General features: G+C 52.5%; 7 protein-coding genes across 7 annotated transcripts; 4 read left to right on the forward strand and 3 right to left on the reverse strand.

Annotated features, from left to right (window-relative positions):
* Positions 1–334: 334 nt before the first annotated feature.
* Positions 335–1,544, forward strand: J4E78_010780 (uncharacterized protein; the record flags this gene model as incomplete). Its single annotated transcript, XM_049371356.1, has 4 exons — positions 335–510; positions 630–1,049; positions 1,102–1,433; positions 1,486–1,544. The coding sequence occupies 4 exons, from the start codon at positions 335–337 to the stop codon at positions 1,542–1,544; spliced, it is 987 nt and encodes a 328-aa protein (XP_049216921.1).
* Positions 1,545–2,764: 1,220 nt separating this feature from the next.
* On the reverse strand, positions 2,765–4,319 carry J4E78_010781 (uncharacterized protein; the record flags this gene model as incomplete). Its single annotated transcript, XM_049371357.1, has 4 exons — positions 2,765–2,791; positions 2,872–3,666; positions 3,728–4,219; positions 4,305–4,319. The coding sequence occupies 4 exons, from the start codon at positions 4,317–4,319 to the stop codon at positions 2,765–2,767; spliced, it is 1,329 nt and encodes a 442-aa protein (XP_049216922.1).
* Positions 4,320–6,245: 1,926 nt separating this feature from the next.
* J4E78_010782 (uncharacterized protein) lies at positions 6,246–8,530 on the forward strand (the record flags this gene model as incomplete). The annotated part of the gene is made up of 3 exons (XM_049371358.1): positions 6,246–6,966; positions 7,019–7,216; positions 7,263–8,530. 3 exons carry the CDS (start codon positions 6,246–6,248, stop codon positions 8,528–8,530), a joined length of 2,187 nt encoding a protein of 728 aa, XP_049216923.1.
* Positions 8,531–10,397: 1,867 nt separating this feature from the next.
* J4E78_010783 (uncharacterized protein) lies at positions 10,398–11,285 on the forward strand (the record flags this gene model as incomplete). Its single annotated transcript, XM_049371359.1, has 1 exon — positions 10,398–11,285. The coding sequence occupies one exon, from the start codon at positions 10,398–10,400 to the stop codon at positions 11,283–11,285; it is 888 nt and encodes a 295-aa protein (XP_049216924.1).
* A 324-nt stretch (positions 11,286–11,609) lies between these two features.
* On the reverse strand, positions 11,610–12,601 carry J4E78_010784 (uncharacterized protein; the record flags this gene model as incomplete). The annotated part of the gene is made up of 4 exons (XM_049371360.1): positions 11,610–11,974; positions 12,032–12,095; positions 12,152–12,464; positions 12,564–12,601. The coding sequence occupies 4 exons, from the start codon at positions 12,599–12,601 to the stop codon at positions 11,610–11,612; spliced, it is 780 nt and encodes a 259-aa protein (XP_049216925.1).
* Positions 12,602–18,566: 5,965 nt separating this feature from the next.
* On the forward strand, positions 18,567–20,676 carry J4E78_010785 (uncharacterized protein; the record flags this gene model as incomplete). The annotated part of the gene is made up of 5 exons (XM_049371361.1): positions 18,567–18,923; positions 18,973–19,173; positions 19,228–19,627; positions 19,766–20,199; positions 20,251–20,676. The coding sequence occupies 5 exons, from the start codon at positions 18,567–18,569 to the stop codon at positions 20,674–20,676; spliced, it is 1,818 nt and encodes a 605-aa protein (XP_049216926.1).
* A 2,995-nt stretch (positions 20,677–23,671) lies between these two features.
* Positions 23,672–24,233, reverse strand: J4E78_010786 (uncharacterized protein; the record flags this gene model as incomplete). The annotated part of the gene is made up of 3 exons (XM_049371362.1): positions 23,672–23,745; positions 23,795–23,957; positions 24,012–24,233. 3 exons carry the CDS (start codon positions 24,231–24,233, stop codon positions 23,672–23,674), a joined length of 459 nt encoding a protein of 152 aa, XP_049216927.1.
* Between the last annotated feature and the right edge of the window lie 712 nt (positions 24,234–24,945).

The following is a 24,945-nucleotide window of genomic DNA, read 5'->3' on the forward strand; positions in this document are numbered from 1 at the left end:
AATTTTGCGTCTCGTAAGGCTGAACGCCAGCGGTGCCTGGCTTGAGCGATGTAGAATAATGCGCAATCTTGGTACTGCTATAGCACCAACCTGCGCATCGGAATTCGGGTGCGGGATTAATTGATACCGGTGGCACGCACTAAGGCGCGGTGATGTGAATGGAGGGTGTGCTGCAGGGCGGATATCCGGATTGCAGTCGGGAAAGAACGGGTCCAGCGCCAAGCACAAAACTTCTCATCAACTATCGCGGCTTTCTAATCTCCGCCTGTCCATCTTCACCACCACCAAACCTCTCCACTCCACTTCCTTCGCTTCTACGTTCCATACCAGCGAAATGGCCACCTCTCCTCCCCCCACCGCCACCGGCTCCAGCAAGGTCGATGCCGCAAAGGCTAAGCTTGCGGCCGCTGACCCTACCGCGCCCACTGGCCTGGCCCTGTACTCGCGATTCGCTTTCGCCGGTGCCGTCTGCTGCTCCGTCACCCACGGAGCCCTCACACCCGTCGATGTGTACGTTGTGCCGCCCCCCAATGGCTCGGGACGATGCCAATGGCTGCCTCGCACACGCTTTGCGACAGTTGACAGGTATCGAAAATGACGACAGAATGCCAAGCTGACATGTGCAACAGCGTCAAGACCAGGATACAACTTGACCCCGCCACCTACAACACCGGTCTGATCGGTGGCTTCCGCAAGACCATCGCCAATGAGGGTATGGGCGCTGTCTGGACCGGTTTCGGTCCCACCGCTGCCGGTTACTTCCTCCAGGGTGCCTTCAAGTTCGGAGGTTACGAGTTCTTCAAGCAGCAGTCCATCAACCTTGTCGGTTACGAGACTGCCGCCAACAACCGCACTGCCGTCTACCTCGCCTCTGCCGCCGTCGCTGAGTTCTTCGCCGATGTCGCCCTCTGCCCTCTCGAGGCTACCCGCATCCGTCTCGTCGGTGACCCAACCTTCGCCAACGGTCTCGTCGGTGGATTCTCCAAGATCCTGAAGAACGAGGGTGTCGGTGCTTTCTACTCTGGTTTCGGACCCATCCTGTTCAAGCAGTATGTACAACCCCTCTGATTGGAAGTTGAGATTTGGCTAATCATCCACCAGGGTTCCCTACACCATGGCCAAGTTCGCCGTCTTCGAGAAGGTCAACGAGGCCGTCTACTCCGTCGTCGACAAGAGCCAAACCTCCAACGGCATGCAGACCGTCTACAACTTGGGCTCTGGTATCATTGCCGGTTTCGCCGCCGCCATCATCTCCCAGCCCGCCGACACCATGCTCTCCAGGATTAACAAGACCAAGGGTCTTCCCGGAGAGGGAACCACCTCCCGTTTGATTAAGATCGCCAAGGAGCTCGGTCTCCGCGGATCTTTCGGTGGTATCGGTGCCCGTCTTTTCATGGTCGGTACCCTGACCGCTGGTCAGTTCGCCATCTACGGTAAGTTTTTTTCTCAACGCCTTCTGTCGCGCCCAAAGCTAACTCCGGGAAGGTGATATCAAGAAGGCACTAGGTGCTACAGGCGGAGTAGAAATCGCTAAGACTAACTAAATTTTCGTCTTGTGCGATGCGGAGAGAGTGACGGAGGAGATGATACCAAGACAGCCATGACAGCGGGTCTCGAGGTGGACTTGTCACACAAAAAGTCTGTCTTTTCTTGCATAATGGCTGGCATGGGTTTGTTCGATATCACATTTCTTCTACGTGTTTTGCGTTTATTTGCAGTCATTCAAGTTAGATCTTGCTTCGCTTAGACGGCGATTTTATGTAACAGTACGATCGAGTAGGAAACATACTGCACAATAGACCCAACTCATAATGTCCAAGCACTGCATTCAAGTGAGATCGAACGGCATTGAAAACCGGGCATTCAATAATGCTGATGATATTCTTAACATTAAAGGCTACATGTCCTATGCATCTCATACAAGAAAAAACCTAGACAGGTCTGCAGACTACATCAAACTAAAAACTTGCAAAGTATGTAACCTAACGTCAACGTAGACTCTAAGGTGTTCGGCTTTTCCTTAGGTTGGCGTGTATGGAAGATCGAGGGCTAGGAGCAAATTGCACTATTACAACAATATAGCCGTACAAACAAGCAGCAGCCTAACGCTACTCGCAACATCCAACTTCGTCTGCCAATCGTCAATCCGCTCTGCCTAGCAGGGTCTAGTCTGAACCGTTACTAACCCTATAACCCACTCGTCACAGATGCGTCACATTTCTGCGATTGGAGCCTTGGAGCCAGTGATCCCGTGGGTCAACCACAAATGAACTGTCATATCGTTCTCGTCCATGAAGTCTGGACCGTCTCGAGCGAAGCGGCTAATCCACGGATTCACGGCACAGCCACCGAAGTAACAAGTTATATGATTGTCACCGTCGTTATCCCTCTTGGTCATGTAACGGATGTGGCTTCTCACGTGCTCGCCGCGCTCGTCGTGTGAGGTGAACACGGCTCCACATAGTATGAACTTCCCCTTCCGAGCTAATTGGAATTGACAGGGTACCTAGGTATACTTGGAGACGACGCTATGTCGAGGATACGAGTTGCTTCTTGGGTGGCAGCTTCTTTTGCGCAAGCGTAGGTGTGTTCGTGCGCGTGATGTGGCTCACTGAGATCCTCACCACAAGAGCGGCAGTCGTAGCTTCCGGGGAAGTTGTTGGTTAGGCATCTATACACGTGATCCACCTATTCACTATACATTCACTTACTAGCGTTACCCCTCTACTATATATACTAGGGGTTCCTCCCTCTAAATAGAACATCAATACATTGTACACTCCTCTCTGTTCTACAGAAGTGCTCCTCCCCGATGTTGAAGGCACCGATTGGGTGGCAAATGCTGTACCATTGCATCAAGACGGCACATACCTGTCCCTCTGTTTCGCACGCACTCACGTCCTCTACCATATCATTGTAGGCCGAGTGGCCCTTGGTGGACTGAGCATATTTTTTGAGGGAGCGGAGGTTGTCGAGCGACTGACCGTGTAACGCCATCTGTCTGGAGTCATCGAGGGTAGTGTCTATCTCCTCTGCGCTCTGGATGTTGTCTGTGATATCTATGTCAAGCCCTGTGCTATCACCAAAAAGATCTTCCAACTCTTCCTGCTCTTCTGTCGAAGGTGTCTCTTCTGCGTTGCGTGTGTTCAGTACTGCGTCGTAAGCGTCTATATCCTCGTCTTCTGCTACGAAGAGTGGGAGATCGGAGACGTCTGCATCAGATTGGACACCGTCTGACGTTGTGGCTACCTCTGTGATGGCGTCGTCGAGCTGCAACAGGGCTGCCTTGGTGAACCCTAGTGACTTAAAATGCTCCTTGTACTCGGTCCTGAAGATCTTGATGCTGACGTGGTTGACCATCGCCTTTCGCTCTGCCTCGGCGGCTTGGTATTCTTCCCATTGTGGGTCGCCTGCTCTTGCTGCTGCCGTCAAGCTCCCGTGCTTGGATCGGAGAGTGGCCCGCACAGCGTCTGATGTCTGCCGAGCGTTCTTGACTCGTTCATCTTCCTGCACGCGAAGCCGTCCTTTGTCCGATATCGTAGTTGGTGCCTCTGTACTGCGGTTCAGCGAGATTCCTGTCTGCACAAGAACCGATCGTTCCGGCATGTTCCGATACATGGCAGCAAAGTCCACGGTCGATATGCGCGACTTGTTTTTGGGGAAAACCTGCCAGTAGTGAGCTTTAAGTTCATCATTGGCAGATGATTTGGCGTAAATCGATCCTTACCTGACGACTGTGCCCCATCAGGAATACCCGGTCCTCTTCAGATGCACGTGTAGCCAATGTGTACGCTACACCGCGCCGCATGCAGTACGCAACTAAGGTTTCCTCAAACCCGCAAAATTGACCCAGTCTGCGGATCTCGCTCTGCATATCTGTCGTCCATTGCGGCATCTTGGTGAGGCGATGGTCGATCATTTTCCGCAGTACCGGAACCTCACACATGCTTGGCCGTATCTTCAGCCTTCGACCTGTGCTTGCAACCTCAGCGGGGAGTCGTAGAGACCGAAGATCGTCCCAGCTTCGGATATCGTCCATCAAGACGTCGTCCATCATAGCCAGCGTGAGCAGTAGACGCAGTGTATCCTGAAGCGCCATGGACGTCGGCAGCAGGCCAGGAAATGGTACCGTCTTGTAGGCCGAGTCGTCGAGGGTTTTGCCTTTTCCCCATCTGATCTTGACCTGGGCTCGGATGTCGAACTCGTCATCGTCGTGGCACTGGAAAGAATAGAATTCTACATCCTCCCATCGCAGACACATACCTAGGTATGCTCAGGTCGTACGGGATTGCGCGCGAACTCACCCCCCCCGGCCACATGTGTCGACGACGAGAAGCATGTACAGCGTGAGGTTTAGGACTAACCTCATGTTCCCAAAAGTCGACAGGTAGTTGGGCTGGTACAGCATTGTGATGATGAAGGTCAGGTCGTCCGAATGCGCGACGGCCTTGGTTTTCATTCTGGTGCTGAGGTTTTCATCAGTCGCCAGTTGATTGTTGACGAAGTTTCGCACGTCAGCCTGGATGGACGCTGTCTCATACTTGGTATGCCGGCACTCATACTTGGTTGTGTAGCTCCACCAAAAGCTGTAGCAGGACAGCTTAAGAACTCCAGAATCTACATAGTGTAGAGGAATACATAGTGTCCAACCGCGAAGATCACGTTTGACTCAGTGGACCCGGGAGTTACTCAGCGATTTTGAGAGCGTCGTCTGATGTCGGACACAGAATCCTAGAGCCGACTTGTAGTGTTGATACATGTCCTTGATGCTGTCGTAGTGCTTTATGGCCTTCTAGGAGCGGGTTTGCTTAAATGTTGAGATAAATCAAGCACGTCGTATCGAGCAAGTGTTGTTGGCGGAATTGTTGCATCTCGGACTGCAAACACGCGGAGAAATCTCCCTCGAAGCACTCTGTATCACATGGTCGACTTTTGGGGAGAATTGAGGGAAGAGAAGTAGTGCAAGATAGTCGGGCAAGAGGATTCGATGGTCTTCAGAGCTATTGGACTACATGCCCCAACGTCATGACGGTGTCAGATGTACCTCACAACGTGCTAATGCCTTCACTAGTGCCATGAGGCCGGCACTTAGGCGGCATCGTATAACTCGAAGATGTCAGATCTACAACTGCCATTTTGTGGTCTAGGACCAGAGGTGTGGTACGAGTCGCGATGTTGAAGAAGTACGCTTTGTATCCGCCCAGACGTGACGATACCTAGGTATGCCATGGGCTGCGAACTCGGTGCGTTGATACGTGGAACATTTGTTTTTTAGGTATTTGGGAATTGACACGTCGTTGGAATAGCCGCCTGGATTCAGGACGTGTCTCAGGTATCTGAGGTCTAGGTTTGCATACCGCTCGGTGGGCGCAACGGGGCGATGTTGGTGCGACTTTAGAGGTATACATGGCATCTACATACGAAAAACACGTTCGACTTGGTGGGTCCGCGAGGTACTCACCCAACTTGAGAGTGATGCTCTGATATCGAACATTGGATCCGGGAGCCGACTTGCTGTCATGGCATTTGTAACGGGAGACCATTGACGAATATGTCTCTCTAGAGGACGCAGGTTTGGAGACGCTAGTGAGCGTAACGGGGCGATGTTGGTGCGATGGGCACCTGGGGGCTTCTCACGTCAGCCCCGCTTGCTGTCGGTGATGCCGCGTCGCTTCGCGACTGCCAGCTTCCACCTGCACAGCTACAGTATGTCAGCCTTTTCTGGGCACTCTCAGCCTCACCATCAGTAGCTCACAATGCCTTCCTATATACTGGACACTGTCCAGCTGGGCCATTTCGGTAGCCCAGCGACGTTGCTACGAGGTTTCGCTATTCCCCACGTTCTTCTCTCGAGTTCCTCCCCGGGTGCAACCAACCGCTTTGAGTAACGAACCCGCAAGCTACCCATGACAGAGCTGTTGGTCAGCTTCTCATCAGCAACGCAGGGCTGCCATTCCTCCTTCTGTGCGAGTCGCAACTTGCTTCTGCATTGAGGTTCTTCGTCGCTTAATGCGAAGGATTTCCGGTGTAGCTAGCCAATGTCCGACCGCCCGGGCGCATCATCTCGCGATTTTGCATTTCAAACCTATGACCAAGCAGGTGGAGCTCCGCAACAGCACCCGCAGCACTTCTACGGTGCCTATCATGCCGAGCACGACGCAAACACGACCGAGGCCGGAAGCCAGGCGCATAGCCAGGACTTCGCCGCGGGGTATCACGACTACCATGCGACACAGCACCCAGTGATGGCAGGTCACTTCGCAGGCTTGGGCTTTGGCTCGTCTGTGCCTACAGGCTGGGACGCAATCGACTTCACCGACTTCACGGACCAGTACGAGCCGCAGGGAGAACTTGTTCAAGAATATCCAAGCCAGGCAGACGCCATAAACAACTTCAACATCCCGCTTCCTGTCTCGACAGGCGAACCGGCGTACCAGGCATTCTCACAGAGCCAGAGCGTCACTCCAGCGCCAAATGTCGCGCAAAGCCAGAACCAACTGTCGCCTCCGCTGCCACCAGCTCCTGCACAACAGCAACAACGACCGGCTGTTCAAGCAGGTACGAAGAGGAAGGCCGACACAGAATCTCCTTCAGCCGCACAGCAAAATAGTGCCGCAGCGGAGAACCCCCCGAAGCGCCAGAACGTGTCGCGACCACCATCCGACGCCTCAGCTGCTTCGCCAGCCGTCACAGCCACGGCTGACGCTCAAACGCCGACCATGACGCGCACCGCTGCCACCTCCGAAGCCACACCCCGACAAGTGTCACGAGAGGACACAAATACAGAGCGACGGAAGGAGCAGAGTAAAGGTACGGGGCCACAGGGAAGGGTCATCGATGTCTCGACACCGCGTAGAGTGCCTGGTTCGCCCGGCGCACTCGACATCCTTCCTGCCGGCAAGGTGTTCCCAATACAGATTGGGTCGGAGCTGTTCAGACTGTCAGGAGCGTCGATTTCGTCAGATGGTGAGTATGCGCTGAAGACATCAAAACGGAACAGCAACTAAGACTATTAGAGCACCCTCACACTTTTCGCATTTCTTCGGCCAGCAACTGCATGACAATGGCGGTCGTGCCGGTGACGTGAGGACGCTGTACATCGACCGCGATCCGGATACGTTTCGCGATATCGCGCTCCACCTCCAGGGCTACCACATCACACCGAGAGATGGCGAACATTTTGTTAAGCTGTATGCTGATGCGCAGTTCTACTCGCGTAAGCTCAGCCAAATAGCGGAAGGAATAGATGCTAACATCAGCAGTGCCTCGTCTCACCAAACAGCTGTTCAGCACCGACATCTTCGTGCGCATCGGAGGAACACCCTTCCAGATACAACGCGATCTCTTCTCTGCCCCGGGAGACAGCCCGAACTATTTCTCGCTAGGCTTTGCGCATTTTTTCTCGACGCCAAACGAGGCGTTTCCGGGACTAGATCGCGATGCCCTGCTTCGACCGCCGTCTATCAAGCCTCCTTCGGTGCCGAGCAGAGATGGGGAGGTCTTTCGCGAGCTGATACAATTATTACAGGGCTACAATATCGAGATCCGGAACGACGCACATCGCTCTCGCCTGCTGAGGGATGCGCGATACTTCCATCTCAAGGGCCTAGAGCAAAAGCTCATACCCTGCGACATATCGTATAACCTAAAACGGCAAGAGTCTGAGATTCTAATTCGTCTTGAAGACATTCGACAATCGGGCATCTCCTTCACTCCAGATAAAGACTCCAGCGAGTCTGGTTCAGGAAGCGAGTCGGGTTCGGAGACCGTATCTGGTGCGCAGTCAACAAGCGTCCCACCAAACCCTCTACTCGTCAACAGTGTTGCAAGCCCCGCCCCATCAACGGCAAGCAGCAGTGCAGTTTCGAAGGCGGGATATGTGTCGTACGCTCGACCATATACGGACGACCATGCGCAAAGCAACATCCTCGTCGTTGAAGTTGCGTCAACGGAGGCAACAACGCTATATCTTCCAAGGAACAATATCGACACTTTCGAGGCTGAATCGGGCGACTATGGAATTGAACTTCGTGCAACGTTCCATGATTCCACTCTCGCACGAATGACCTCCCTCTTCTCCGTCATAGCTTCCAAGATGGGTTTACCCGCTACACAACCGTTAGGACTGATGTTCTTACAATCCGGTGCCGGAGTCGCCGCCCAGCCTGTCAGCCCGGCCAATTCAGGCGTCAGCGAACGTCGCGTGCGTGTACGGCTCGATCGAGACACCGCTCTCGAAGTCGACGGATCGCCAGCGGAGCTCTCAGTCGACGAATACCACCACGACGGCATTCGCAGCATAAACCACAATGACAAATGGTTTTGGGCTGATGATGGAGGCCCATCCTTCCACGACGACAAAGACGAACAATGGACAGTCAGACGCGCGCACTGGCGCATCCGCGTCGAACCTGTTAAGGGCGACACCGAGGGAAAGAGGATGCAAGTCATCTTGTGCGCGGTGAAGCTTGAAGCTTTTACCAAACAACGGCCACGCAATTCTTCGAGGAAGTTCCTGGGTGGTCGCTAGCATAGTGGGTCGAGCGGCCCAGGGCTGACGCAGATTCTCTCGCAAATGCGCAGTCGACTTGTCAATATATCGATATTTTCCGACCAGTTCTTCCACATACGACCATAGGAACAAGTCAATAGCGCTTCCCGTTCGCTCAGCGGTACTCAAGCTTGTTACCGGCCGGCTAGTAGCTTCGTGGGTGACCAGAAGCGAATCCCGGCTGTTGTATGTTTTTGACTTTTTTTGTCCCACTAACGTCGATTTGAACTACCGAACTTGTGCCGACATGATAGGGAAAGTCGTCAAGTTCCTGTGCCCAGTCATCCCAAGACGCACGCGTTGGACATTTATAGCTTAGATGCTAAGCACAAAGTACCTCTGGATTGTCTCATCGTTCTGAATACAGCTCAGAACTATCGAGTCTTTTTGTTTCCGTTCAAATGACGTTATATGCCAGTGGTTTCGCTTACCAAACATACACAGGTTATCTGACTAGTCATAGTATTTCGATTCTTACCCACGGCAGCTCACACACGACACCACTATATCCCCACAAGAGCAGCTTGGTGACGTAAAGCGACACATATATCGGCCGAGTAGCATAAGCAATCTGGTCTATGCTGAGTTAATAATCGAAAACAAGCTCTAACGCCCAGACCGCGACTGCGCACAGTCATTGCGAAAGCGAGACTCCAACACCGCCACAGAAACTAACACATGCGACTGGGGGATATTGCCCGAAGGAGGCTTCGACGAGTGGCTTTGATACGCGAGTGAACAGTTTAGAGCGAAGTGGCGTAAGCTTAAGGTCACGGCCAAGACACACGGCTTGCTTACAGTGATTTTCGGCTTCGTGGAGACGAACTTGATCACGAGTACAGTACCCATCTCAATTTCGGACAGACTCATACGCACGAGAAGAGGTGGGGTATTGCTGCTCGAGCGGAAGGTGCCGACGACAGTGTTGGCATCTGCTCACTCAACAACACCCTTTCGTATCGGAGGTCACGTGCAACACGTCTATTGGTGTGTAACTTGAGCTTGGTCACTCATCAACTTCAATGTGGGTTGCGTGTTCTGGAGAGTTATCTCATCGCATTGGGCACTGACGAAGATGGCAGTCAAGAGCAGAATCTTCACCGAGAAACCGTCATGATAACGCCATCTCTCGTCCCTAAGCGCGTGTGCGCTCGGACAGTGCGCACAAGAAGAGTCATGTTTACGGGTTCTGGTAATGGACATTCCATCGCAAACACCACCGTCATTTGGGGTGACAAAAGTCAAGGGCGTTACACCAGCTGCGTAGCCCTAGGAGTATTCCATCAGTGTGCTCGAAATTGATGTGTGAACTACCCAATCTTCGTCCCGGACAATCAAGATCAAAGTTCTGAAAGTCATTTAGCGATCACAACCACCCGCAGTAGCCTTGAGCTTAAGCTCACCAAAGCACCCAATGCTTATTGATTCTCACAGTCATTTAGGCGTCCGTCCACGTACCATCACCACCACCACCACCACCACCACCTACATCATGTCTCGTCTATTTTGCACATAACCAGGCATTCATAGTCAATCTGCTGATGTGAAGGTCATAGCCATGAGAACAAGCACGTCCAATAAGTGTTGATGATCGCTGTATTCGGTATCATATCTTGTCACACGGATAGAGGTTGTTGGTTTTGACGGGTGTGTGATCAGACGTGGCTGAACTTAGACAGTGCGTACACAACGCCTTGACGACAGGATCAAGTGAGGACGAGAAGGAAAATTGCCGGTCAAGAAGGGTCTATAGAGGCATATAAGGAAGGCCAACATCCTGCCATTAGCACCTCAACACACTCTCATCTTCTCAAACAACCTCATTCATAACAATACAACCAGCAACATGCACTCCATCCTCATCACCACCCTCCTGGCTACCCTCGCAGTAGCCAACCCAATCGCCCCCGGCCCACCCTACCACTCCAAACGAACCATAAACCCCAACACCGTCAACGCCCTCACCGCCGCCGAACTAACAACCCAACGCAACGCCCTCCTCCTCGCCCAATCCGAAACCGCCCGCGAAGCCATCCTCTTCCCCAACCCCCCCAACGCCGCAAACGACACCTTCCAATTCATCAACAACACCGTAACGCCGCCCACCGCAGGTTCCATCTTCCTGTCCACCATCAACAACTTCCCCGCGCTTGGCTCCACCGGCCTCGCAGCAGCCGTGGGTTTCGTCAACCCATGTGGCCTCAACACGCCGCACTGGCACCCCCGCTCCAATGAGTTCCTCACCGTAACCCAAGGAACACTAATCGGCGCCCTCCTCCTCGAAAACGACAGCGGGTTTGGAAATGTAGTAGGCGGTGCACCGCCCGTTCGCGGTCCTTACAAACAGATCGAAACCACGCTGTCCAACTACACGGGCATGCTCTTCCCCAGGGGCCTCATCCACTGGCAATTCAACCCCGAATGCGAGCCCGCTGTCTTCGTCGCGGGCTTCGATGTCAACGACCCTGGGCGTGTTGAGGCTGCGAGGGGTTTCTTCTCTGGTACCCCGGATGAGGTGCTTGAGGCTAGTGCGGGTTACAGTGAGTTTTTGACGCCGGAACAGATTGCGGGGTTGAGGCCGCAGTTGACGAGCGATTTTACGGCTATTGTCGAGAGTTGCGCGAAGAAGTGTGGGATTCCTTACAAGCCGGCTGGAGGTGATGGGTCTTCGTCGATGGCGAGTGGTTATCCTACTGCCACGAGCGGGTATCCGATGTCTACAGGTGGGTACTAGGGGTGGATGACTTGTGGAGGTTGGGTGTATTACAAGTTTGGCTGTTTGGTGTGAAGTGAGATCGGAGGTAGTATCTCACAAGGAGTAGGTGAAGGTAATCGTTCGTTCGTGAGTAGATGATGGCGTTTGGGATTAGATCGCGCTTTCTTTTGTATATAGACGCTCGCTAGATTATTTGTGTTATAGAATATAGACTGAACTTCCCGTGCTAGCTGGCCAAACTGATCTCGCAGTACTGTGATAATGTAGGATCTCTGCTCACTACAAAATATTGCGAGTACCTTCTGGCTTCATGATGAGCTATCAACTTTACTATGTCCTTATCTACAACTTCGCGTCACTAAACGGAACATACTTCTCTCCACTGGCCTCCTCCACCCTCTTCGCAGCACTCACATACCCATCCCTCTTCTGCAGTCTCCTCATGTACTCATACAACTTAGGGTAGCTCGTCTCGCTCAACGGCAGCCTCTGCGTTGCACCCTCAAGTCCGAAGTGAATCATGATATCCGCAGCGGTGAGCTTGTCGCTGCAGAAGAACTCGCCCTTGCTGGGAGAGTTGACGAGGTAGTCTTCGAGGAAGTCGAAGTGCGTCTTCAGCTCTGGGTCGACGAAGCCGGAGTCGATCTTACCGGCGACGCCGTTGGTAATAGGCTTGAGGAAGAAGGGGACGGGTGCGTTCTTAATGTCTAGGTGGTGATTTGATCAGTGAACTGGAGGGTGGGAAGTGGCAGGGGTGTACTTACTTCCGGTGACTAGCGCCAGGATCAGAATGGTGAAGAGACTACCCTCTGTGTAGTCCATCAGGAACTGGTTCAGAGTCAGCGATTTGGCCTGTTCACAGTCAATAGATGAATCTATCTCACCTTGTACCTCATCCACTCCTCAGTCTCAGCGCCGAGCACGCCCTCCTGTCCCTCAGGGTACCGCTTAGGAACCAAGTCCTTGCCAAAGTGGTCGCAAATGTACTCCATAATCGTCTCACTCTCGGCGATGACAATATCCTTCTCAGAGTTCGCAGGCCTGATGGTAACGCATGGTGACTTTCCCAATGGGTGGATGGCCTTTAGCTCGGGACCCGCGCGCTTGTTCTCATCGCGCTTGTGCACCGCGATGTCGTACTCAAGGCCAAGCTCTTCGAGCAGCCAGACCACGCGCTGGCCACGGGATTTGTTCAACCTATTTGGCTGATTAGTCGTGGTTGCTGATGGCGATGGCGCAATGCGGTGGGTGGGACCGCACGGGGATGACAGGCATGTGACAGACTTGGTAACTTACCAATGAACGGTGATCTTTGCTCCCTGCTGGTTCGACATGTTTGCGACGGTCCTTGGTAGTTTGGATGTTGGAATCTGTGGTTACAGCAGATTCTGGACAGTAATTGCAGTGATGAAAGTAAGTTTTCAATACCACCGAGGTTCTTGGACGGATTTATCTGATGCCGTCACAAGCTTCGGCGTTCAGCGCCCATCGGTGGTTGGCTGCCCGCTCGGGCACTCGGTCATCCATGTATCTAGTGTCGGTTTCGCCGACTCTCCGCAATATCGATGAGAAGCAGGAACGAGGCATCGACAATTACTATATGTAGTAGTTTTGTAGACACTGAGGGTGTGTAAGACGGGGCAATCCGGTTGTGATGTCGTCAAGGTTGCCGTGTGATCTCATGATCGCAGCTGTAGCGACTTGAGCACGAAGTAAGGCGCCCTTGAAGAATCTGTGGCTAAACAGGTAAAACAGAGAGCATGATGAATGTCTCCTCAAGGCATACTCATAAAGCATGTGGCTGTTCATGGTGACTATACGCGATGATATCCTGGAGCGCCAAGACCAGGCGGCACTTGCCGCACCTCCGCCGACCTCATCGCGCGCACCTCGTCAACCACAAGCTCACCAACTGCGCAACACATCCACACGCGCAAGAGTCCGCAAACATGCAGCCAACTTTCCGCCGCATGGCGGGCCACAACCACGGCAGTGCGTATCATCGCGGAGAGGACTATTGGGGGCGCAATTGCTAACAGTACGCAGTGATCCACGCGGATCCCGCCATTATCAAATGGGCCAGTACGTTCACCACCGACCCCGCATGCTTAAGACCACCATGATACCCCGACAACCGGCGCGTTGAAAAGGAAGAATGGCCTCAGAGGCGCAAGAGTCGTGACACGGGCGATGGAGGAGGGGGATACGCGATACGCGGTACTGACGAGGAACAGATATGACTGTCAACCGCCACAAGTACTTCCGCTGGACGAAGCGCACAGCCTGGCTCACGTTTGCCTACGTCGTCATGGTGCCCGCTATGCTGGGTACGGCAGGATACATGACTGAGGTGAGTTTGGACAAGCACGCATTTGGGCGGTGGGGAAGCGGCATTCGAGCCACTGCATAAATGGAAAGCAAGGTTTACAGAAGCTGACAGCTGATTTTAGGGCAAGTGGGACATGCGCGGCAAGCGGAGGGGCGACATGATCTCCGAGTTCTAAGCCTGAGTATCGGAAGAGAAACGAGCGAAGCAATGGCGGCTGTGTACATATGGAGAATATCATGGCATCACAAACATCATACAGTTCCCTCCGTCGCTTTCAGATGAACGAACACCGAGCGAAGCACGGGTCAATTGCTGTATACCTAACAAAGAGATTCCGAAAACGTTGGGCTCTCCGCGGCCCCAGGTGGTCTTCAAATATGTGTTACTTGACCGATATAGTATTTATCAACTGTCCTGACGATTACCGATATCACGAACATTCATCGTCGTTCGCTCAACAGACTGTATTCTTGTTACATTGCCTCATCGGTAGATCAACACGCAGGGCTATGTCCTAGTCCATGGCTAAGTGGGCAGCGACACAATTGTTGTTTGCGCAAAGAAGAAGAAGAACGGTCTCATGATGAGTTCTACTTTCCAGATACTTCCCTTGTACAAACACCAACGGTATAAACTGTGGCCAAAGCCGCTGTTGATAGGCACATTGCCAGCATTTACCATGACGACTTCCCAGCAAGATCAATCCTCTGACGGTGCGCAACATGTTGCTACCGTATACCCCTCAAAAGACATCTTCCCATTGCTAAAGCTTCCAGGTGGTAAGATATCGCAGACCAATGACTGACGTTGTTCGTCGTTTGCTGAGCTTCTCTAGAACTACGAAACATGATATACAATTGCCTCCTCGAATCGACACCACGTTCAGTCAGCAGGGGTCAAATGCCACTTGTCCAGTTCACAAACATATGCAGACAGGTTCGATGCGAAGCCCGGCCAATGTTGCTATCCCAGCACATCGTAAATATCGACGACGCATGTCGCTACATCGAGACGTTCCTCATCGCCACAAAGATCGACACCAAACACCATGAGGCGTTTGAGCCTGTGAAAGAGGTACATATCGGCGTCAAACAGAAACTGGATGGCACGTTTCTCATCAGCGACCTCGTGCCACTCTTGCGACTCCTCACTAGGCATCCAATGGACGTCGAGGTTACCTTCCACCACGATCCAGATACTCGTCTTAAGTCCCTAGAGAGGCTCTTGCAATATCGAAGTGAGTACTGGATATCATTGCTCAATCGCAACGACATCATTGGCGTATTGAAACTTAGCGCGCGGAACTCGGCTGCTAGGTTCCCTGTGTTTATTACTATTGGTCTCATACTACAGATCAACGGGCAGCTTACGCCAGACAACTCCTACGATATCAGCTGTAGTAATTTCGTTGGTCCTTGCGAGACGCGCATCGAGAAAATACGTGTATTTGAGGGAAAGAGAGGGCGTCTGATGATAGATATGTCGAGATGCTCTGATGCGGAGTAACGGGAGAAGGTGGCTATGTGCGAGGATATCGGAAGGAGGCGGATAGTGAAAGCTTTCTCGAATGTCGTGTGTCCAAAGACGTGCGTGCCGAATCACGTCACCCGGTCAACCCTATAGGAATACACAAGCTTGTTCGTCTCCATCGTTATACGGCTTTTACATCCCAGACGCATATATTGTAATTGTTGAGCTGATACGTCAATGATATCATCTTTGTATACATCCCATGTGTACTTCCCCCAGGCATGGCTGCGGGAACCGACCTTGTCGTAACCCAGCCTCCCCAACCTCCCGTCCTCCCGTCCTCCAGGCATCCATGTCCAATTTCACAACACAACGTCTCTTTACTGATCGACCATGCATGCATCTGTTGAGGCCAGACGTTCGCGCTATGCATGAGCGGCGCCTACCGCTCTGACCGACGCTCTATGTTGCTAAGGGAACAGCGGCCGTTGTCGCGATCTAATGCTGGGTATCGAGAAGAGCAGGCTTCATTCCTATACGTCAAACATTTCATGCCTTAGCGAAGACACGCATAAGGTTTTCGGAAGTTGTAAGTCGTACCTGACAGCTGCACAGCATCGACGTCTCCGCAATTGTACCTTCCTGTCGGTGTCTCACATCTACCCGACCAACATGCACAGCACGTTTCTGAGGCGACAGCAGTGACACGGCGCGAGAAAGTTAACGTGGCTAGTAGCACCAGTCGCTTGGTTCACGACGTGTGTCTTGCTCGCACGCGAGGTTGCACTTCCCCGCCATCGTTCATCTCGTTTCAATCACCAGGTGCTACGTTCTCCTGCAGAAAACTCGCTGTCTACACAGGTTACACCGTGGCGGATTTAGGCGTTGAGGCGTTGTGCATTCGTAATCCACGTAGACGCGCGGTTGTCTGGGTACCCTGCTGCTAATCTTCATGAAAGGACTAGGTATCTTGTCGCCACAAGGACTCCACGGGATGATCATGATGCAGGAACGGATGGTAGCTATCCCAGAGCCGGGCGCTCGGTCAGCGAGCAAGGAGCAACCTACTTGTCTAGTGCTCGATGTTCGGTCTTCAGCTTCGAGGATTAGTTGTGTTACGTGCTGCTCTTTCTAAAGTAACATCTTTGTTAGAAGAATTCACAGTACTCAGTACTTTTAAAAACCTTGCACCGAAAGCGATGAATGAGCCTGGTCATGTTACAATTTCTTCACGTGCATCCTCTCAGGGACCAGTTGCTTTGTACCTCTGTTGATATGTGGGCAGTGGTCATTCGACATGGTAGATCATGGAGACATGATGGCTGGGCCGTAGCTAATCTGCACGATCCGAATTGCCGGGTAATTTAATGAAGGACGTCATACAGCTTCTGCGAGCCATGTAGGTCGGAAGATTGATTCCATGTCGAGGATCAATTTGATTGAGATAGCCGACAAGATCAAACGACTCTGTGCAGACATGGGCCTTGTTTACCCGGCTTGATGGAGAATCCTGCTCTCGAGACCTCCGCGGCACCCTAGGACGAACTCCGTGACCGGGTTTAACGAGGGTTTACGGCATGCAGCCACAAGTGGGGGTCCGGTAGTCCGGGCGTCCCCAGTAGAGGCGGAAGGTCGACGCCAAAGTTTGTTCTTCGGCGCAAATATAGCTCTATGAACATTGCGCACGCCTTGAAGATGATCAGACGTCGGTTCGCGGGCGATGTATACCAAGGTTCTAGTTGAGCCTCAGGGCACATGCAGTCGTCGCCTGCTACCCATAACGTAATAACACTACTGGCGAAACAGACGTAGTCGGCAAACAGGAAATTTCTTTGAGCCAAGCTCGTCTTTGACCGACACTCGGTGAGCATTGCTGTAAGGCTGACTTCTCACCTGAGGAAATGCCACGAAGGAATGCGAGCTGAACGTCGCTGCACTATGCAGGTAAGCAGACGCACATCATTCCTTCAATATTGTGGCGTTCTTTGCTGTCAGTGATCAAACCACCGACGCGGAAGGTACTGCACCAAATCTGACACTGGGCCGTAAGACGTTCGCTTCTGTCAAAACCCTCGTGTTGGTACCGGCAACATGCAGATAATGGACGGTGCACAGGGCTGGCAAGGATGACGTGGGAACGGCTCTGTGGTATCTTCGCACCCATGGAGAATACTAGCTTTACCACTGAATATGTTCCCACGCAAATGCCCTCGATCTTGAAGAGTGCATGGGGTATGGTCTTCATCCGGCGATGTTGCCTTCCCTCGGACCACATATGGAAGGATGCATCCGCTTCAGCCGTGTATCCAGAGTGGCAACACTGAGACATCGCGATATCATTCGAAACATGAAGACATCGCCGACACTATGGCGCCTGTGGCTATCCAAGACTGCCGGTGCAGCTGTGGTGCATGCCAATAGTCTGATTGCGGTCCTGAACGTCATGAAAACGGTACGGCACGTTTTGAAGGAGGCGATTACAGCCGATTTGGGGCGCCTAACTAAGCGCAAAGTACACACCCCTTCAGGAAAACGTGTTCTCAGTGGTCAGTTTTGCGATGTGGTGATGTTGTGGTCGGTCCATGAGGTCCGGCCCCCCTCACGAACTCCGACACAGCATGGCAGACTAGTCCGTGCACGGCTTAGCGTTAGCGGCAATTAGCTCAGATCGTCTCGACATGTTGGCTCGCTTGCGCTTCTGGGATCCTTCTTCCTCTCGCTTCACGACCATCAAGCTTTACAAGCACCGGGGACGGCTCTCAACTCCACGGTTAGCTCGGGCGATTGTTCTACACACTACCCATAGCGGCATCCACTCCTGTATCTGCATGTCAACCGACGCCTCGCATGCCCCACTTTCTGCGCGACCCAAGGCACATCACCGCTTGCTGCTGCATCACAGCCTGCTGAGGCTGCCGCCGCCATGTACGACTCAGCACTTGCTGCAGCTCTACCAAGTATCCAGGCCGCTCTCTTTAGTCCATCTGCCGCCGAGGCTCGGTAGGTCTAGCTGCATTCAGTCGTGTAACACGAGCTATGCCGACATTTGAGACGAAAGCGACCACTTAAAATTCTCCGTTCATCTACTTAGGGCTGAAATGTAGCCGTCTCTTATGCTCACAGCTCTGGGCAGGCCCTCATACTAAGCCCACGCCCTTACCGTTCATGGGCCGTAGACCGCGCTCATGGCGATCTTGGACGCTTCTTGCGGCAACAGTCTCTACATGGAGTGATCATACCATTGACTAGTGGTGGGAACTCTCCACTGCTGGCATCGGTAGTCTTTCGGCCGATCAATCGGTCCACTAGAGAGGCAGGGCAATGTTGCCATGCTGGGGATATAATCTATCGTACCATCCTTTGTTAATCAAACCAGCCAGCCTTCGCTTTTCGTTTACAGCTTGATCTGCGCCTATCTGCACTCGTTGGTCCCGTGCGTAAAGGGTCTGGCAGCTGTCGTTTACATCTACGTTCTTTCATTCCTCCTTCCATCATCCACAATGGGTGTTTCAATCTTCAGATTGGCCACCGCCCTAGGGCTTTTCCTTCCGTCAGTGACTTCGTTCGCTGTGCCATCCGTCGAGCACCTCACACCCAGGCTACCTGAAGTCCCATGGAAGAAGAGTGGTCTTTGGAGCGGGCGCGAAAGACGAGACGGCTACAAGACCAATTGTAACCATGGCCCACAGTCGAGAGGGTGCTGGAATGGCGACTTCAGCATCGACACAGATATGGACCTTCATTGGCCAAACACTGGAAAGACTGTTAAGTATCATTTGACCATCTCGAACGCCACTGGAGCCCCGGATGGGTTTGAGAGGCCAATCCTACTGATCAATGGTCAAACGCCAGGACCTGTAAGTGGAACACTTTGAGTCATCTCGTTTCCCTGCTAATATATTACAGACCATCTTAGCGGACTGGGGCGATGATCTTGAGATCACCGTAACTAACAACCTCCAAAGCAACGGTACTGGGCTGCACTGGCATGGTCTCAGGCAACTTGGTTCAAACGAGCAAGACGGAGTGAACGGTATCACCGAATGCCCAATCGCGCCTGGTGACTCCAAGGTCTACAAGTTCAAGGCCACGCAGTACGGCACAACCGTAAGTTAATTTCCGTTGCGCATTACATGAGTGGAACTTGGCTGACTGTTATAGTGGTATCATTCGCATTACTCTGTACAGTACGGCGATGGCCTCGTGGGCCCCTTGGTCATCCGAGGACCAGCAACAGCGAACTACGACATTGACCTTGGTGCGCTTCCAATGACAGATTGGTTCCACGCGACCACTTTCACAGTGAATGCTGCAGCTGTCCACGCCAACGGTCCTCCTGTTGCGGACAATGTCCTCATCAACGGTACGATGACATCAGCCGCCGGAGGAAGTTACGCAGAGACAATTCTTACCCCAGGAAAGGCGCATTTGCTGCGCCTAGTCAACACCGGCATCAACAACTACCTCCATGTCGGTCTCGATGGGCATAAGTTCAAGGTCATTTCTGCCGATTTTACACCCATTGAACCATTCGAGACCGACAACCTCGTTCTCTCGGTCGGTAAGTTGACCCGAATCATCTCATATCTGTCCGTTCGTGGCGATGCTCACAACGTCTGTTCGTGCAACACGCCCCCACCCACGAGAATGCGCCCACGATAACTATTGTTGGGGAACGTTTCACTGACATGATCACCAGGTCAACGTTATGAGGTCATTATCAACGCAACCGAGCCTATTGGCAATTACTGGTGGCGAGTAGGTACTGGTGGTCGCTGTGATGGCCCCAACGCGAATGCGGCAAACATCAGGAGCATTTTCCGATATGCTGGCGCTCCAACTATGCAGCCCAACTCGACCGGCAATGTTCTACCGGTGGGCTGCTACGACGAGGCTAATATCGTTCCGTACGCCAAGACGACCGTTCCCCAGGAGATGCCCGAATCTTTGACATTCGGCTTCAACGACAATTACACTAGCGATGTGACGCAAAACCAAGGGCTGGTGCAGTGGCTTGTCAACGGCAACCCTATGGCAATTGACCTCGATCGACCCACCCTACAGCACGTGCTGGACGGCAACGTCACGTACGGTAACAACCGACACGTGTTTGAAGTCGATGAGAAGCACAAGGTAAGTCTCCTTCGCTTAACGCGTTGTTATCGCGACTAACGAATTTTGTAGTGGCAGTACTGGGTCATCCAGCAGGACACCACCAACAACACTTCGCCACCACTGCCTCATCCTATCCATCTCCACGGCCACGACTTCTACGTTCTGGATCAACAAGAGAACGCAGTCTGGAATGGCGACATCTCCCGCCTCAAGACCAACAACCCCATCCGCCGTGACACAGCCAACCTCCCCGCCAGAGGCTACCTTGTTCTCGCCTTCGAGTCCGATAATCCCGGAGCGTGGCTTATGCACTGCCACATCCCCTTCCATGTGGCTGCCGGTCTTGGTGTACAATTCCTTGAGCGCTCGTCCGAGATCAAGGCCAAGGATGGTTTCGCAGAGATGAAGAGAACATGCAAGAACTGGCAAACATACCACAGGGAGTTTCACCCCAACGGCATCCTATTCCCTGGAGACTCTGGGCTACGGAGATAGTTATTGTTGATTGCTAAGACGCGTTTTCCATTCATTGTATCCTTTCTTATTCTTCATTTACTTCACATGACACTCCGTTGTGTATGCCTGGGCAAGACGGCGTTTCGTTTTCGCATTATAGATATGCGCTGCTTATCCGCGGAAACCTTACCTATGGTAATAATGATAATTCTGAAAAGACCAACACATTCCATCAAACTCCCCTTCGCCACCTTGAGATGAATGACATGTGTGAATCAACTAATGCAACTCCAGGTCGTCATTTCCACGGCCCTGCATTCCTGAGGAGTAACGCGTCAGGTACCCGAAGTCCCTTATCGCATCCCCAGCCTCCCCATCGGAGATCAACAACCGACCACCTCATTTTCCATGTCCGGAGCAACTATACCGAGGTTGCGATGCAAAATCCGATGTTCCGCCCGCTACCCGTTGCTTTTCCCTGGTACAGCCTCGGCCCCTGGCACCGGCGTGCATGACACGGAACGTGGTACGATAGCCAGCACCTAATAACGCGCAGCATTAGTTCAGGTCGCGATATGTTGGACCCGGGCTCCCGGGAAAAGGAAGGCCAATATCATGAGCTAGGTGCGATGGGCGAGAGTTGGCGGCATTGCGCGGTTTTGTACTAGAGGGCTGGGGGGCTGGGAGTGTTGTTGTTTTCTCCAACCTCTTCGCGAAGAGAGTTGGGAGGGGAGAGGTGCCCGATCGCTTTTTTCGGGGTGGTGCGTGTTGTCGCATTGGGGAAGTTGTCGCGTGAGGAGATCTACCGTTAAAGATGGCAAAGACCATTGGAGTGAAAAAGCTCGTTTTTACTTTGTTAAGGTGTCATATTGACGTACCTAAGTATCTATTAAACTCCATGAAGAAGCAGAAGCAAACAAGAAGGTGAACACCATAATATGGCATGGAACGAATTGGTCAACGCTATCTCGCCTCCGCGTGTAGCAAAGAAACCATTAACCTCTTACGTCTTCTGTCCCGCTCTTGTTCATATCCGCGTGCGCACGCCTCCCTGATTCACTACTAGATGGACTTTTGGAAGCAAAACAATTTTGGGAAGCCCAAAGGCAGCAATCTGCTCTTTGTAGACGTACTCACATGTCGCGATCAGGAGGCTGCTGCATCTAGTCTTCACTCTGATCGCGAGAGCACGTCGCGAGTGAGGTGGAGTGAAAGCTATTGATAGGATGCGCCCTCTTCCTCATAGCTGGCCAGCCCGCAATGTCTCAAGTACTTGGCGATTGTGCATATGAAAACCATTGATTCACTCCGCCCGTTTCATTCAGCTGTAGCGAGCGTTGGTGCCTAGAGCACTGTGGGTCAGCACGTGAATTCATTGCACTAGCCTCTCCTCTCTGCGTATATAAATCCCCGCACTTCCCCTTCTTCTCCTCACTGCAACTCTTGGAGTTCCTCTACCACTCGCGCTCAACCGCGCAAGAGAGATCTCGTTCTTTTCAGACCTGCTGCCTCCTATCTATGCGCTACTCGATGCGCTCCCTCCGTCCAGTAGGTCGGCATTGTCGCTACTGAGGTCCCGTTGGATTTCGACCCTCCATACGTGTGCCGCAAACGAATGTGGGCAATGCGACCGCAAGGTCGACGCACGTTGGAGAAAAACGTGTGCTGCGGGCAACTGCGGGCAAAGCGACCGAGAGGTCGACGCACGTTAGCTAAAGCTACATGTGCTGCGACTTGCAGGCAATGCGAACTGAGAAGTTCGACGCATGCAGCTCGAAGCAAAGACATGTGCTGCAGGCGACTGCAGACAAGGCGATCGAAAGATCGACGCATGTCAAAACAAGAACGTGTGCTACAAATGACTGTGGGCAAAGCGATCGAAAGATCGACGCACGTTATATACCGAGCTATATGTGCTACAGGCAACTGTGGGCAAAGCGGATCGTAAGACCCGACGCATGTCGAAGAAAATACCGTGTGCCGCAGCGGAACTATGGGCAAAGCGAATTGAAAGATTTGACGCCCGGAGGAAGCCGTGGGCCACAAGTTTTACTTGGGGTAAAGATGGACATGGTCCATCGCACGGCGGGGAATACTGCAGCATGCGAGAGCTGGCTGCGAGCGTTGCGCTCATATGGTAGACGAAAGCCGATACCATCTTCTTTGTTCATACTGCACGGATGCGTGTCACTCCGCAGTCTCTGAAGACATCTTTTTCGTTGAGTTTTGGCTCTTGCAGCCAGCCTTGAAGAAGGGGATAGATGAAGTATCGGAGTAAAGACAGGAGGTGTACAGTAATTCAAGATACTTCATACTGTATCGTTTAACCTCAGCCGTTGAGACTTGCCATCGCATAGTTTATCCACCGATGAACTCTTCCCTTCTTGCTTCTATCCTGACCATCTTTCAACTCTTCCTCATGCTTGATATCATCCTTCTTCTTTTCGGCTTTGCGCTGTTCCTCCAGATTCACTTGCTTTTCCACTGTTAGAAGTCAGCGTGCAACTCTGTATCCTGGTCGGAAGGAGTGATCTACACTCTGCTTTGCTGTAAACGTTGCCTCCAACTCCTGAGCTATCCATGATGGTATCCCTAGCAAGATGCGTTGGCGACCGTGAAGAGGTAACGTGTTTCTGAACAACGACTGTAGGTCAACGATGGCGTGCCGTCGCGGGTGCGGTGTAGCTTTAAGTATATGCAGTGATGATCGAAGGATTCGCTTCGATGCGGATGACGAGGCTGAGCACTGCCTCCGCCACAAGACATAGCACGAACTAGCCGTAATCAGCAACGACAATACGGAGACACACGCGCCGCTACATAATGAGCAACGAAGGTCAGCATAATGAATCGATACTTCATAGTCATATTATGATCGGTACTTCTATGCTAACAACGACCCTAGAGTTCATTGCCTGTGGTATCCACATCATCATCCTCATCGCAAGCCATCGCACAATGCGAAATGGCCACAACACGTCTTCTACTGCATGAACTTCTCAACATCGGAGTAAGTTAAGCGCCCATTCGAAACCTATTTCTTGGAGGCGACTTTGGCGAGGTCGGCAAGGGCCTCGCGGCGCTTGAACTTGGCATCCTGGATCACGCCTGTATGTGTTAGTCTCGGTTGAGTATATGCATTGTTTACTTCACTTACTGGCATCGGCATCGCTACTGAAGTTGCCAGACCATGTGATGAAGGTCTTGCCCTCGTGTGCGCCGGAGGTGACGGGGTATACGCGGATGGTGGACACGACGGAGGAGTAAGAGAGCTCGGGCTTGGAAGTGATGACGGAGTATGTGATGAAGTGGTCGATAGACTACAATTACGAGTCAGTGGCTGCTGGTGTTGTTTGCACCGATGCATCACTTACCGAGTGCTCCTCCTGCTTGACCTCAAGCTCGGCGCCGTCCTTGAAGGTCCACTTGACGATGTCCGTCTCCTCTGAAGTGCCCTTGACGAACTCGCTCTTGTCGAGCTTGGACCAGAACTTGCTGAAGTCCTGGAGCTTGATCAGGTGCCAGACATCGCTGAAAGACGCGTCGATGACGGCTGACTCGCTGACCGAGGTGGAGGTGGGGATGGATCCAGACATGTTGGTTTGGGTGGTACAATTGGGGTCTTCTTAATTGGTTATGGGGTTTACGGGTGATATAATGAAGATTGGTCGTCAGGGTCGTGGGCAGAAGAAGAAGTTTGGTGGGGCGCGCAGTTTGTTGCAGACTAATGGCGTCATAGCAACCTGCACTTCGGAAAGCTGCAGCTACCCCTCCTCCGCATCGCGACTGCTCGACATCGCCACTAGGCGCCCTCATCCTCATGTATCGTGACATCTGAGTGCATTCTTTGTCTTCAGTACCCTTGTATAGAGATACACAGGACTGTAGCTCTTCGCTTGGCCCCTACCACACGACCGACAACCGTATGTTTACCTACTTAGGGAAGAGATACAAGACCTTGGGCGGCTATAATACTCCAGACCACGTAAAGTGTCTCTCTCAAATCATGCTGTATACTGCAACATGGTACAATACTTGTGGAATTTTCTTGATTTCACGCGTCGTATACAGTGGTCTTGTCACCACTCCCGACACCCCTACAACCCTCAGCACCTCCGCGCATTTCCTTTCGAAATCTTTCCAACACGTTCTCCTTTTGCTTTTGCATGCGGGCAAGTGATACCTCCGCCGGCGTTCCTGACCTATCCCGAGAGCCCAGCGTACACCACCGTGCAATGCCTGTGGCCAATCACAGTCCTGCCGCCACAGCCACCGCCACAGCCACCGCCACATCGGAGGAAATCAAGC

This window comes from Alternaria triticimaculans (assembly GCF_023758025.1).
Source record: "Alternaria triticimaculans strain BMP 0046 chromosome Unknown scaffold_39, whole genome shotgun sequence".
NCBI lineage: Eukaryota > Fungi > Ascomycota > Dothideomycetes > Pleosporales > Pleosporaceae > Alternaria > Alternaria triticimaculans.